The 15,967-nt window shown below is 45.2% G+C and overlaps 1 protein-coding gene across 4 annotated transcripts in view; it reads right to left on the minus strand.

The window, feature by feature from the left end:
• RNF220 (ring finger protein 220) overlaps positions 1 to 15,967 on the minus strand; it is a 162,568-nt gene that overhangs the window by 27,267 nt on the left and 119,334 nt on the right. For 3 of the 4 annotated variants that reach the window (XM_048944356.1, XM_048944357.1, XM_048944359.1), the window contains 2 exons: positions 15,731 to 15,852; positions 14,590 to 14,722 (listed from right to left, as the gene is read on the minus strand). In XM_048944356.1, the coding sequence (XP_048800313.1) occupies positions 14,590 to 14,722; positions 15,731 to 15,852 (255 nt within the window). The remainder of the gene's footprint in view (positions 1 to 14,589; positions 14,723 to 15,730; positions 15,853 to 15,967) is intronic. The other variant, XM_048944358.1, reaches the window with a different exon arrangement.

Below are 15,967 nucleotides of genomic sequence, written 5' to 3' on the forward strand. Positions count from 1 at the left end.
AGGGAAACCCTTATACTTACCCTCTATGTGTTTGAACACTGGACATGCTCTCTCCCATGCAATTGAAAAACTGAACAAAGATCTCCTGCTGCTAGGGTAGTGCAAGGCCCTTATTTGCATTCAATTCTATAGCAGATTTAAGGTGGGTTGTCTTGGGACATAAACTATACAGACCTAATTCTGCTCACTCTGGCTGCCTCCAGCACGCTCCTTCCCTTACCATCCCACTCTCCTGGGACAGATGGCACTAGGTGGAAGGCAAAGGATGGGGCACAAACAGATGGGTGCTGACCCAAGTCTGTGACCAGGCCTTCAAGCACATCCTATCTGCTGACACCCAACAAGAAAGGTAGAGGTGGCTTTGGCTTTGCATGAATGTCCCAAAGATGGTAGATTTCTGCATTGTCAATCTAAGTGCAGAAGACAGGCTATCATTAATGTAGGAATGGTGAACATGAGGTGCATCTCTGAAGAAAGATGATGTTATCAGAACCTAAGTCAGCCTTTCGAGTGGTATGATGGCTTGAGTTGGGCTCCCACAGTCTCACGTGATCAGCTGCAGACTTGTACTTTCCCAGCTGAGAGGAGTGAGCTGTATTCTTAAGTCTGCATCTGTGAAGAGAACAGGGCAAGGCGAAGGCCTCATTTCCAAGGACACCATGCAGACAGAGCCCTTTACTGTCGCTCTCTAGGAATGGATGCTTTCACTGATTCATTAAGCCCCCAATAAAATTTGTTTATATGGATTTGATATTTCTCTTCCCTGAATATAAAGAAGGTCCTTAACGAGGGATAACCGTAGCACAACGATTTTAAGACTAACCTTTTCTAGAAGCATAAACTACCTTTTACTTGAAAGTAATTGCCAGCCTTAATTTCCAGCAGAAGCAACGCTGCTAGCATCGACAATGCACATCCACCCTGTGTGTCAGGTAGTGCAAGAGGTGCTCGTAGGTCAGCTCTGCAGTGACATCAGGGCAGCCTCCTTCCATCAGAGCCTTTATAGGTGTAGTGGCCACACATTGCCAGCCAACATATGTCATGAGCTGCCTCCTATTGCTGCAATGGCTCATCTAGTAAATCTTGGAACCTTCAGTTCATCACAATGTTTGGGAGAAGATTTAGAGTACTAAGAGAGACCTGTCAAAGAAGCTGGATAGTCTTTCAAAGCTGCCTGAGAAGTCGCAGGGGGTGATGGGGCAGTAATTTACAGGCATGGCATTTAACCTGCAGTAACACCATCCCCTGCACCTGGCATTGCTTTAGCCCATCACTTCTCAAAGGCCATAAACTTCGGACATGCAGGTCTTCATTTTTCTTTTGTAGCTGTGGGAAACACAAATCATGTAGAGCTAGAGCTGTGACTTGGCCTGTCCCAGAGGTGATCTGAATGTTAGCCAGACAACGAATACTTGGAGACTGCTGGGAGGGAAAGGGGTCCAAAAGAGTGAAAGAGAGACTGCTCCCTGCACGTCTCTCTCTGAAAGAATGCCAAGCACTCAGAAATCGTGCATCTTTCTATCAATTTTGTTCCCAAGTGACTTAAGCTGACTAGTGGTTTATGGTTAGAGCTTAAGAAAAGAAGATCTGCTTACTGTGAAACAATTTACAAATATGAAGGCACCTTGACTTCAGAATCCCAGTGTCCTTGCTCTCAAAACCTTTGCACTTAAGAAAATCCCTTTTAAGTCTGTAATGGTAATACTCCACAGATCTTTTGCTAAATCTAGCTCTGCAGTAGAAATGACTGCATTCCCAACAGGGTGCTTTCTTTCCTACTGTACACAGGAATGCATAGGGGAAGGGTTTGGACAAGACATGTTCAGATGACAGATGTGCACTGGGAGAAGAACAGAACAGAGTAGTTCACAGAATAAGCTGAGCTGTAGTAATAGGGCAAATTTTGCCTTCTGATAGAACAAGGACTCCCAGACCAATGCCTAAAAGAAGTCACAATAAGGTGATCCAACTCTGAGCTCTACGCCAAATATGGACTATTTTTTTTAGAGTGGTTTTTTTTTCTTCTTAAATAAGTGTAATTCATTGTAACATGGTAGAAATAAACCCAACAAACTAATTCAGAAACTGTACACTAAACAAAATAAGCTCTGTACCAAGAAAGATTCAGTGTAGTCGTGCTATCAGTTAAGACTTCAAAGGTTGTCTTAAAACAACAAAAAAAAAAGGTGGGGGGGGGGGGGGCAGGGAAATGACAAAACATGATTCTAGTGCAAATCTAAAAGTCCATAAATCCCAGTACTACCACTGCATGTTGAGAATGTGAAAGAGGAGGATGCCAAGCTTGGTCCAGCATCCCCTGCAGGAGGGCTGGTGGCAGGCCGCTCATTCTGATGCCTTCACCTGCAGCAGGGATGGATTCTGAGGCCAGTTCTGATGGGCTGGGGTTTAGTGCCACAGCTCCAACCCGACTCTCCTTGCCTAACTTCCTGAGGTTGCTTCCATGCACAAAGCCAGTGAAAACACCCACACAGCTGTTCAAATATTTGACGTCTGAACTGCTTGACATTATTCATTCATCTCAGGCTCATTCAAAACAGATTTCTGGACAAGTGCTGTTATAAATGGATTAAGAGGGCCACTAAATGCAAGGAAGGCCTGATAGGATCACACCTGCTTCTCAGTAACTCAGCCCAAGACTAAAGAGGGCTCAGAACTTTAGCTCATGCTGACAGCTCCACAGTACCATCCAGAAGCAAGGAAGATGCGAAACGGAGCACTGAGGGCACTGAGCAGAACAAACCAGCTCTGTAACGGGTCTGTTTCAGACCCAAAGGAGGAGATGGGGAGCTTCCAGAAGACCCCCAGCCACCACACGTGGGTGATTTGCAATCCAGCAGCGTGCCCCCGGTTCCTTGGCAGGGCTTTGCTACCGAAGGACACGCAGTAATTCACTGCATCCGCAGAGCTGCCTAGAGCGCACTGCTAAAACCAATGCCGCTATCCAGAGGTCAATGCTCAAGACCAGAACTTTATCCCAATGTGTTAATAAAGTGAAATCCGACAACTGAATGTTAAGTTGTACGCCTGACCTAGGAATTCACAGGAGATGTGATCCCGAGGCTGTTATTCATAGGAACAGCTGCGAATCTTACACAGAGGGTCACCTAAAGCCTCAAGAACATAATTCCACACGTGAATTTGAAAATGCTACTTACAGATTAAACCAAAGCACAAACTCTCTTACATCTTGGTGAAGAATTTTTTTTTGTTCTTGCTGTGCACTTGGCAGGAGGCAACCACTAGTCATGTGCTGCCATCCCCGACACAATTAGCCTCCTGATGCGAAAGCACCACAATGCTCTGACAGTCTTAATCCCTGCTGCCTCCTTAAGGTCCAGACAAACAGGAGTGAGCAGGCAGGTCAGGCACTGGGGCCATTAAGCAGAGAAAAAACAAAGTTACAGCTCTGTCTCCAATCCCCATTGCTCTTGCAGCCAGGTGCTCTGACAAGCAATTCCAGCACTGGTATTGAGTGGCACCTCTATAAACCCTGTGACAGTTTGGGAGACAAACTCCCCCATCAATCAGAGTGTACCTATCAAGATCACTTACCTAGAGCGCCCGCTGCCCTCCGGCACTGTGTACACAGCTTTGCTTGGGCTGGCCTTGGAGCAATCCACCTGAGCTCCGATTCAAGTCGGTTTCTGAAAATTTTAGGTGATCTACAGAAGCAAAAATGTTTCTGAAATACAGAGGCCAAGCTCTGAAAAGCAGGACATACTCACACGCCTCTTCACCACCACCAGGCTGCAGGCACTGACAGGCTATAGGAATCAGCTGAGCTTGAAGGAGACAGGGAAACACTTCGCACTTCCTTCCACGTACAAATTAATAATGGCTGGTGATAAATCTCATCAGAAACCTTTTTTCCCCTCTTTTCTAAGTTTTCAGAGCACTTTGTTTTCTCCTAAGCTGTCCCCTATGCCTAAGCATCCTCCCTGACCTCTGCACCACTCCTCAAATCGCAGCTCCTTTGTGCAATCCCCCCCGATGACAGGTCATCTCAACATATCTTCACTGAATGGCAGCTCTGGCTCAGATAGAGAGTCATTAACATGATATATATAAACAGATTCACAGAACAGAGCAGATAAAAGGACCTCACATTCAAGTCCCTCCTTTTCTCCATCACGCTCGGCAGCAGATGGTTGCAGTGACAACATATGCTGCTTCAGGTGTTGGCACTGCTGTCTCTCATGCTCACAAGAAGACTGGCAGACAAAGGAACAGAAAGGTGGGACAACCAGACCAGTGTAGACCCAGATCTCTCAGCCAAATTTCATCAACACAGCAGGGAAAACACAGGCCTACTGTGCTCCTCAGCTCCTACCTGGGCAGAACGGTCAATAAATGCACAGAGAACAGCTGGTCCCCAATGCCATCCCATTAAACACAACCAAGGAACAAAATTAAAGTGTTAGTGGTAGTATTAGCCACACCACTGTTGTGACAGCAGCTACTTGCTGCTGCTCTTGCTGAAGATTAAACTCATAGGAATAACCTGGGCTTGGCTCTCAGGAATGAAAACTTCCTATCAATATCGGTAACACATAAAATTCTGGATTTAAAGAAAAATTTCTGTAAGCGGGTCTAAATCGAAATCCATCTCAGCATGCAGCTCTATTGGGGCCTGTGCTGGCTGGGAAGAGGCATTCATTCTGCTCACAGGTAATTTGCACATGTTCAGGAAAGAGAAAAAGTCTCCCATAAATCTCAGAACTGCAGCCCTCGCTAATTATACTCCTTGCAGAAACCCCTTTCTGCACAACCTCCCCTTCCAGCACGTTCACTCTATTTTCTTAACGAAATGTCACTCGTTGGCTTCTTGCAGAGTAAAAACAATGAGGGCAATAAAAGTAGTTTATGCAGACACACGGCCAGGCCTCACACACACTTCCTGAGAATGGCTCTAAACTGGGTTTATTTCATCAGCTGCTGAAGTATCCCAAACTAGCACTAAGAGGACAAGATGGCACGGATGCTGTTTTGTTTTAAAAGGCGTTTGGGAAGAAAGAGAAAGCCATCAGGGGTTCTCGAAAGAAAGAGCGAGATGGAGAATGAGGCCAACCTCAGCCCTTCTCTACATTCATATCACTTCCCCAGCCATATTTTTGGACAGTCAAATCGTTCCCCCATCTTTCCTAACACAAACAGGGACAGAACACTTCTCCTAGCGACTTTCACAGCCTGTTGCAGGAAAAATGACATTTGGAAACCATGAAAAGCTGCTTGCAGGACAAGGGTTTCATTTCTCAGGAGCGAGATCCATTTCAAGCAAAACGATGATTTACCTGAAAAACTGACACCCGCCTGTGTCATCACAGCGTGCACCTGAAATAGCAGATGCATCAATCGGAGGCCGTCTGTTAGCTCCCACGGCAGCACAAACAAGCTGCCAGAGAGCCAGCGGCTCAGCAGCATCGCGGATGCTTACAGCAGTTTTTGCTCACAGATCAGAGGAACAGCTGCCTTTAAAGAAAGGGCCATATAATTTTATGACCATTAACATCATTTTGCAGCAATGCGCTGAACAAAGGGCAGGCAAGCTCCGTGGGTAAGGGTAAGAGCCAGCTGCTGCGAGGCTCGGGGAAGAGGCACTGGGGAGCTATCTAGGGGTAGGTTTCTTCTATACCTCCCAGGTACAGATCGTGGCTATAGATGGGGATGCAAAGATCTGATCTGGTGTGGCACCTCCTGCAAAGCTGCCTCCCTGAGCACTGCACCAGCACAAATCTCGAAGGTGAGAACAATCTCGCCTCGATCTCAAAGGCTGCTCTTCAAAACCCACAGCTGAAGCACAAAAGCGGCAGCAACAGCCACAGCCTTTGCAGCCACTCGTTTTTCAAAGCCGGAGAAAGGTGGATCTGAAAGCTTTTGTTCCCCCGGGGAGAGGGTGGAAACAAACAAAAAAGGAAGAGGGAGAATTAAAGTAATCTTGAATCGCTAAGCAGATTCACATCGCCGGATCAATAAGCACCACTGACAGGGATCACAGGAATGTCGCAACTTTGCCAATAACACAGCAGCACGGCAGAGCTGGCGGGATGACTTTTCTAAGGCAGCCGAGCATGAAGCGGCAAGGCTGGCGCGCAGCTGGAGCAGCACCCTGGCTTACAGTGGGCCCTGCCAGCTCAGCGCAGTTTGTTTCAAATAACGATGAGCACAGAGATTCCACTTGTCAGGGAAAGATGGGGAAAGGAACAAAATTTCACAGGCCGAGTCCACGCGCTCTTCCCCCAAACTAATTCTTTACCAGGCTGGAAACAAGAAAGAAAAATCAGTGTTAATTTAATCAATTGATCAGCCTATTGATCGGAAAACTGGAGCTGCTAGTTAGCCGTGTGCTGCAATGCCCTCAACTCTGAAACCACAAAACACGCCATCGATTTCTTCGCTTCCAGCTCCAAAACAAGAAATAAAGCCGTGCTTTCAGCGGGAAAGCAACTTTCCAGGATGCGAGCAAACGAGTGCAACCGGCCAGGAAACAGGGCCCGCCGCACCCCGCCAGTTCCAAACTGAAATTAGTTACAGATGCAGTCACGGTGCCTTGTGTAAACTCTATCGATTGGGTAGCTGACAGTCTTCGGAGCCTCCATGCTAGGACAATCAATCCGGCTGCAGTGTCACCTGCCACTTTGCTGAACAGTTGACAATGCAATTATCCAGTGTGGAGGCAGGGAGTTGGCGTGTGTCAAACGCAGTTAGCCACTTTCCGGGCACTACTCGATAATGCGTTTCACCACCGAGTGTAAGAAGAGACATGTGGAGACAGGAGCTGTTTAAAGCCATTGAGACCCGTGCTCCTTTTTCCTTTAGAAAAATCTCACTGCCCCTGACTTAACAACTGTATTCTAAAATGCTATTAAAATCACGTCAATCAGCTGCGCGGTGCTCAGGGCTGAAGTTTGACCCGAGGCTCCCAGAAGAAGGTTGCAGTTCTGGCAAAACTGCAGACGCTTGGGGAGAAAACATAAAAATTATCAAATGACCGTCTTCAAGCCTAGGACTTTCAAATCCAAAGCAGACAGACCACTAGAAAAATGGATTGGAGAGAGCAGCTAAGCAAGAACAGCAGATGGGACTGGAAGGTCTTACACGGCATGTCTGAAACCTAGGAAAATTGAAGTTTAAGGGGATGCTGTCAACTTGAAATCCAGTCAATTTCAAAAAATGGAGTAGTTTCAGGTGCTCTACCTGCTCCCTTACTCCCCCTGCCAATTTGCAGGGGTTTACAACTGCTTCTTCTGTTTTCTTTTTAATTAATTTTTTTCTCCTTTCTCTGTTGCTGGGTGACAGACATCCCTTCCCCCCCTCAAGCGATATACAAAACGCCGTCAAATGGAGAGAATTCCCCTTCATCCCACAGCAACTCTTTTTCTGGTCAGGATGACTGTTGCTGTTACATAAATCAAACAGCAAGAGATTTAGTTGATTGTGCTCCTCTCAGCTAATGCGTTCTGGCAGTTTGAGCACAAAAATTAGGTTCTCAGATTTTTGCATGCGTTAAAGTTAATGAAAATGCAGTATCAACAATCACGACTTTTAGTGTCTATAAGCGCCGATTTCTTTTCTTCTTTTTTTTTCCCCCCCCCCCTAAGTTAATGTGATTTTTACTTTGCTGAGTCCTATTAATCACATGATGTTCCAAAATGATGAAACCAATTGCTTGAAGCATTGTGTGAACTTTAAACACACACGATATTGAGCAACACTTACGTGGTGGCTCATGATGGTTTTTATAGGTAAGGTAGGGTTTTTTTTTTAATTTCCAATCAGATTATTCTCACCTCTTTGTTCTACTGACCAAAGTCAGTCCGACATCAATATACAACACAGTGCCTAATAGACATTTATTAGTCACAAATAGCCTCAAATTCTACACATCATTATAAGCTATGGTGAAACAGTCAGGTATATATAGGAATCACATGAGCTACAGGACTACACAAGCAGATCCGCAGCGTTTTTAGCTCAAGTATTACCTTACAGAGAAGTATTTCCTCTCAAAGGAGAGATGCCAACATGAAGAAATGCTTGGGCTACTCCATCAGACAAGTACAAAGTGCTGTCCTTCAGCAACAAAAGGATTACTGGGATTACCACCATTTTACACTATGGCTAAGGTAAGGCATACAAGCATTCTGGGACGAAGCAGCCCTCTAAAGAGAGGTTAAGGCATAAAATAAGCACTTGAGAAACATCAGATTTACACATCTCACCCACTTCAAAGCTTACAACAGGTAGAAGTGGCCAGCAGTAGGTAGAAAGCTGAACATAGGAAAGCAAAATTGCCAAGAAGGAGAAAGTGAGAAGGACATTCAGATGCAGATGCAGTACTGCATTCACCTTACAGACCAAGCCATGAAGAAAGCTCTGCTGGAAACGTGACAGAGAAAGGCAACGAACTGAATTCTTGCGAAGTAGGAGGAAGATCAAGAATTTCATTATGGCAAAGACTCCCCATACTCTCACCACAGACTCCTCTGCATCCAAGTTGAAGCCTGCTTTAGAATGACAGGGCAAAATGAATGAATTCTGACTCATCCCATAGAAATGGGGAAGACGATTCTGGTTACTCAGTCTTCCAAAAAGGCCTCAGTACACCAATGACATTTTATTTCCCACGTGGCCTTGCAGGAGAAGCTGCAAGTTTCAGCTCAAATTCCTTTCCAGAATATATCAGTTTATACCTTCTTATTGGTATGACCCTAAATGCTGCGTGAAGCTCATCACACAGAAAAATGGGAAATCGCCCCATCTGCAGAAGCTTTCCTGCATGCCCCATTATATTTTATCTGAAAAAGAAGGCACATCTGGCTCCTAAGGGGTTTTAGTTGTATCAACCTCTTCTGCACTATCTTCACAGCATTAGAGAAGTTGTTTCCTCATGCTTCAGTTTCCCTATACATGTAAAAAAGAGGCAGTATTTTGTTGGAAGAGTTTGATGATTGTTACATTGCACTGAGCAGCACAGCTGAGTTTTCCTCTTCTATTTCTTTCTGCCATGGTAGTTACCAGACAAAGGTCACTGTACTCACCAAAACCTTCTGCTGTGGCAGGAAAACTGAAGAGCATCTACTTATATTCTGAGGACAGGATTTTACACTTGTGAATGTGCTTCTAATGTTAGAGGTCTTCAGAAAGAAAACAAATGCAGGAACATGCACTATTGCCATAGAGCTTGCTTGGACAACTAACTTACAGAGGAAGAAGGCCACTCTACATCATTTGCTACTCAAACCAATGCACATCTGATTCTGCAGAGATAAAGCTGGCTGTGGGACTGCAGCCATCTGCTGTAAACTTTCACACATTTTAATATAGTCTCACTTTCTACACAGCTGCCCTAATCGTACACAACATGAGATTCAATGCAAATGAGTACCCTGGGATAACTACACTTGGTTACAGCTTATAAAGCCTTACCAAGTCTCTCTTCTTATGCGTTAACTGATGCTGCTCTTTTCTCCTGCTTAATACATTAACAAATAGATAACAAGCCCTTTGCTAGCCTGGGAGCAGAACAGCATGGAGACAGTTGGACTAGATGAATCTTAGAGATCTTTTCCAAACTTAGTGACTCTGTGAAAGAGAAGCTTGAGTCAAGCAATCCTCAATTCATCTTCAGAAGCATTCACAATCCATCAGTTGTCATCACGGCGATCTTTCTTAGAAGGCATCTGTCCCTGAAAATTCCCTGTTTACCATCAACACTTTCAAAGCCTTTCTCTCTTCTGTGTCATTTTCAAGGAAACCAACCTGCTGAAGAAACCCCCAAAAGCAACGGTGACTATCTTGCTTCCACGTCCAAAGGAAAGCTTTGCCTGGGGGAAGATGGAAGAGAGGAGGACGGTGCGGGTGGAGAGAACGTAGCTACAATTCTTCAATCTTTTCATATCTAAAGAGGACAGCAATCTCTGTTCTATCAGACCGCGTGGTTCGTGCTTTAAATGGTACTTGCTACTAGCTTGCGTTCCCTGTCGCTGTCTCCCTCCCTTTGAAGCAGACTGGACAGCTTCCTCAAGCTGGCGTTATCACTCCCTCTAACCACTCTTGGCAGGCAATCTAATTCCCCCTGAAAAGGTCACCGCCATTTTAACTGCCTTTCAATCACATTAAGCACGCTGCCGCTCGTGCTCAGAGCGCTGCGCCTGCAGCTCTCCTGACTGAGGTGCGATCGATAAACTGACATCCTGTCCCCCCGCCAGCCCCAGCCGCTCCCTCCCGGACAGCCCCTTCCAGAGAGAGCGGCCGGAGACGGAGTGGGGAGAACCCCTCGTCGAGCACGAGGCAGCAGAAGGGAGCTGCTAACCTGGTGTTTACTCATCTACTTTGTCCCATCTGCTGGGGAGCAGAAGGGTGCAAGCATCCCCTGCTCCCAGCCCTGCAGAGGCGCGACTTCACAGGACAGTTTGCTCAGGCATCGGCCCAGACACCTTTGAAGCTGTGTTACAAAGAACAAGCCTCCCTCAAGCTTCCCTCAATGCAATCATTACCGTTATCTCTCCCCCCGTGCTTCTTTTTATTTTTTTTTTCCCCAGTTACGAGTTATATGTTCCACCCATCGATCCCTGTGTAAGACACTGTTTTAAGTCCTCTTGCCTTTTGACTGTGCTAAGCCGTTTAAGAGATGACAGCAGCTTCTATCAGCGCGAAGCTGATGTGATTCTTTTCAGATAAAGCACTTTTTTTCACTCCCCCCCCTCCTTTTTCCTTCTTTCAAGTAAGAGACATACACACAAAAAGAGACAGTGAATCTTTCAAAGAAAAAAACCCTTTTGAACTTCCCTCAGGAAATCTTTAAAGGGATAACCTTACAGTGTAAACACTGAGGGTAACGTGCATCCATTCTGGAGAGGAACAGAAGAATTGCTACAAATACGTTGAGTGGTAGAAAAAAAAACAACTAAAAAACATCAGAGAGGGAGCCACTTGATGCTTTCACTTGTGAAGCCTCGTTGGCTTCCTAAACAGAGAAACTCATTAGACAAAGATTGCATGAAATAATCTCCTGTAACAAAGACCATCAGAAAGGGATGATCCAGGGACATGGGGACAGATGGTTCAGGAATTTCAAAAGAAATTTCAGTCTTGTGACAGTTGTGAGATAGGGAAATATTTTATGAATTCCTCTCTATGGCTTTACATTTTGAAGCAAGAGCTTGATTAAAATAGCAGTAGGTATTTCATGCTGGTAGCCTTCTGCAGTCATCTTCAACTATGAATTCCTGCTTCAAACAGAACCTCTGCTGAAACAAAACCATTCCAAATCCTATCTAACTGCCAACAATCTTCATTTATACCCTGCACGGATCCAGTCTGAGATAAGCACATGGAGCAATAGCAGACGATGCTTTGCGAAGGCAGGAGAACCTCTAGAAGTACTAAATAACTCCTGACTGAATGCCTTCACCAAGCCCAACTGCTTAAGAGACAGCATACTAATCTCAGCACTTCTCACCCAGGCTGTATTCCTAGTTGCTACTATCTCCTTTTCTTTCCAACTGCTGTGTCAAGTACACTGAACCACGGCAAGCAAGGAGTACTTCAGCTCTGCTGGACTTCTTAAGACAGCCCCTAAGGTGAGAGGAGCAAATCTTCCCTGCAACAGCTTTGGGATCAAGAAAACTTCATCCTGGGAACCACACAAGTGAGATTTTCAGCCTGTGATTGCTCTCAAGTATTAAACCATCTTCCAGAAAATCTGAGCTGGGCTGTTACTGTCCCTGACCTGCTTTCAAGGAAAAAAGAAAAAAAAAAAAAAAAAAGAGTCCCAGCCTTCCCTCGCCTGAAAAAACTGACAAGATCTTTCAGCAAAGCTTTACTGACCTTGAGAGGCACATAAACATGCACATTAACCAAAGATGATAAGAACAGGCAGCCAGGAACCTGTGCTAAGTTTGAGCTGCTTCTGTAACGCTGCCCACCGTCTGAGCCAACTCGTGCAATACGTGCTGGCCACAGCATCCTGCTCCACTCACCGCCCAGCTGTGACATCTCCTCCCAGCAACACACTATTAAAACCAAAACTGATGAGACACATGGATGTCTATTCTCCCCTCTGGTTTTATGTATTTCCCCACGTCAACTCTTCAGACGTCCCTGACATCCCTGCAGCCTGGCAAAAGCTGTCTGGCATTATAAAAGGCCTTTGATTTCCACATCGCTGCTACTTTTTAGCAAAGGGAACAGAGCCAAACATGAAGCCTCGGGTGACAAGGGTTAATGAGGGCCTTACCAACTCCAGACAAAGCATGTTTAAGCACTGGAGAGCATCTCCAGAACACCGTGTTGTGCTTCAAGGCTGTACAATAGGGACTCCTATCCTAGAACAAGGGAAGAACCAACATTGGCTGAGAAAGGAAAAGGAGAGTCAGCTTTACCTGAGAGTGTACAAAGCAGATCTGACCAACAAAGACCAGAGAAAACAGGAGAATCACTAAAGGGAGCATGGAAAAGTATAACTTCCTTAAAAAGAAATTCAATCAGCTAACGAGGGGAGCTTTCCAGCTTTGCTTTGACTTCCCACATTTTATGGAAGATTACCTGTATATAGTATGCAGGTACCCTGCAGATATCATCTAGCCATCCCAAAACATTATGCAGAAAGTTGGTTTTAAGTAGTATCCTGCCTATAGCATAGCATCCTGCACCAAGAGCAGGAGTCAACTAGAAGTCCTTCCCATCAGGGCAATTACTGAGGGTTTACCCATGCTCACCTCTTTGCTGATACTTTACTGGATCGGTTCACACAACTAAATGCTGTTGACAGTGTCATGCAGATCTCAGTAAGGAAAGAAGAGACAGACCTCATAATTCTCAATGGAAGCAAGGCTACTTCTGTACATCAGATTCAGAGATTCACATACAGCCAGCTAGAAGAGAAGGTTGCAGCCATGACTGCTGTTACGATCTATTTAATCTTTGCTGGTGAAGGAAAGTAGTTGATTTATTTAATGCAAACTAACACACTTGAGAATTCCAGTTTAAATAAAAAGTATCAGGGTGTAAACCCTCTGCATTTATATAGCCTAACCCTATCAGTTACAAACACTTTGTCAACCTGGAGCCTTGTATGAAGAACACCCTGACTGAAGCCGTATGAAAACTTCAGTCCATACTTCAGTGAATTAATTCAGACACAACTGGAAATAGATCCAGGTGAAGACAGCACAATGCTTCAGCCAAAGAAGTGGAAGACTGTGCTCTCTTCCAAAACTCAGCTGCTCGGTGCACAGAGTACATGAGTACACTCTGTATGTGCATGGTCTGTCAGGAATTAACTGAGTATCCTGTCTAATCAGGACTAGTAGAGACAAAAGCACACAGGCATCCCATGCTTCTCTGCTACTGATTGTAATAACTGCACTAAACACAAGCCTAAGGCCCTGCATGGTCTCATCAGACTGCTACCCAGTATCATTCAACTCTCCATGCCGGAAAGAAGTAATGAAAATGAAGGCCACAGACACAGAAAGCAAACAACATGAGCTTCGATGGGTAGCCTTTAAAATCAGTAGAAGCTGCTCCTTCACCTCTGTGCTCCTGATACCTGCTCTAATATGATGTAATTTCAGAGGAAGGTAAGAGCAGATCAGGAGTGCCATGTTGCCACTGAGTACACAACTGGCTTTTAAGACCAAGTCCCTTACTTAGCAGCCTTTCCTCTTGAGATATTTTAAATTAAAATCCAAGCTGATATAGGAAGAGATTACATCCCACCCTCTTTATTGAACGGAGGGAGCCAGCATTCCTCCCCTCATTAGGTATGCAATACGTGGATTGCTTGTGAGACTCTCCTTAGTGCCAGAGGTTTGTGCCAAAGAGCAGTTTAGTAAATCCTCCTCCTTGAGGCCAAAAGGCTGAGTGTAAGAGAGGGGACAGGTTTCTAGCTAAAATTACATTCACCAATAAAGCTCATGAGAGGTCAAATTTTGCCATAACTCACTCTCTCCTCAGTAACTGATTTCCCCGTCACTGGGGAAGGAGCAGAAGAAGGAGAAAAATAAAATGTGTTTGTCTGGGAGCCCTAAGGGCTTGCAGTGCTGGAGGTGCAGAGCAGGTTTCTGGATTCTCATTTATCACCCTTAAAAGGGATGGAGTGATAAATGCACAACCGGGCCTTTAATATTTTATGCAGGTGCTAAAGCGACTTAGCTGTCACCTTCAATACATCACCAGAGGCTGGTACACCAGCTTTCGTCACTCCAGGCTGGGAGTTTTTACAATTTCATTTCTATTTCCGTCTCTTCACATATTTCCACGTATATGATACTAGGTGTAACATATAAGAATCTATTTTCCCCAGATGATCTCCCCATTTTACCCGTTCCCCTCTTTAACCACATTCCTTGAGCAAGAAATAATACCATGCGTTTGCTCAGGACTTGCACAATGTTTGAATCTTACCATTCCAGAGGGGCAGAAAGCTGAAATTGCTTCACGTTCTTGCAAAGGGTTAAGGTCCCATTCTTTGGGAGAGAACTTCCACGTCCCTCCCTTTAACAACAAGCCACAGTCACCTACCACAGCAGAATGATTTACAAGGGACTCAAAACATCGGCGCACCTCGAAATCCTCCCTCCAGGAGAGTAGTGGCCCGTATCCTCTTCTGCCCACACCATTCGTATTCTTCAAAGCGGTTGCCGTTCTCGTTCTCGATGTCTACAGAGTCATCCTCGGTCATGCACGAACCTTCTCTCTGCACAGGGGAAAGCGGGGACAGAGCGTTGAGACGCATGAAATAGCACTACAGGGTTAACAACTCAGGGTGAGATAGAGAAGGAAAGCTGGGCTGTTCTGGGGTAGGATTTGCTCCCCTCCCCATTCCCAGCCATCGGAGCTCAGAAGTAAATGGGAACTATAAGAACATGACAACCTTAAAGTCAAAAGAAGTGGCAGGGGGTCATCAGTTTTGCACAAGCAAAACTCAGCTCTGGTTCCTATGACACTGGTGTGCATTTCAATGTGTTCCCCTACTTGGAGCACAGTTTCCCTGTTTATCATGTAAACAACAGATTCCTTTGATCCCCAGCACTGAGAAGCTCCCGGGCTACAGGAGCTGACAAGGAATACTCTCCTAGAGCATTATTGAGGCACACTGATCAAAAGACACCTGTCTTTACACCACGCACTTCTTGAGATGACAAGAATGAATGAATTTGTTATCTCTGCTATGGGCTTTCCCTGCAAAACAAGCACAGAAAGCCCTATGACAATTCTCTTATCCCTGATGCTTTTTCCTCCTTATTCCTTGCTGTCTTTGGAAAAAACAGCAAGAGAACAGTTCTGCTTGAACACAATTTTTGGAGTAAGGTGGTCACGAAACATTTACAAGTGCCAGCTTGTTACAAAAGAATCCAACAAAAGTAATTCCAATGCTGTCGCCATACAGAAAGAACTCTTCTTGCTGTGCTGCATAGGAAGCATACAGCACTATAAAAGGCTTCACACACTCAACAGCTCTACACTTACTTTCTACAACTTAGACTTAGTGAAAGAGTGCAGGAAATAAAGAGTAACTAATGCAAAACAGGAGAAAATCCAGAAGAATCCACCTTCCAAGACAAAGGAAGTGACTACAGATCTCAGGGAGACAGTTAGCATTGCCTGCAAGCTCAACAGTGTTAGTGTTTGCCCCATGTTAAGTCAGACAAAGCTGAGAGTAGGGAGAAGGGAATGGCAGCTGGCGATCCTGCTGCGCCTCTACCTTTGCAAGGCATTGTTCCACATGCCTACTCATCTCCTCCTCGGATCCTGACAGAGGTCGGTTGCAGAGGGGACATACCTGCCCTTCGTCTTGCTTCCTCCGTTTCATTTTTCCAATCCGAGCTGCATGGACAAAGCAAGGAAAGAAAAAAAAAAAAGGAAAAAGGAAGATATGTCAAGTTTGTAGATCCATCCATTCCTTACATAGAAACTTGCTCTGACCACAGAAAGCCACTGC

Source organism: Lagopus muta, chromosome 5 (genome assembly GCF_023343835.1).
Source record: "Lagopus muta isolate bLagMut1 chromosome 5, bLagMut1 primary, whole genome shotgun sequence".
Lineage (NCBI taxonomy): Eukaryota > Metazoa > Chordata > Aves > Galliformes > Phasianidae > Lagopus > Lagopus muta.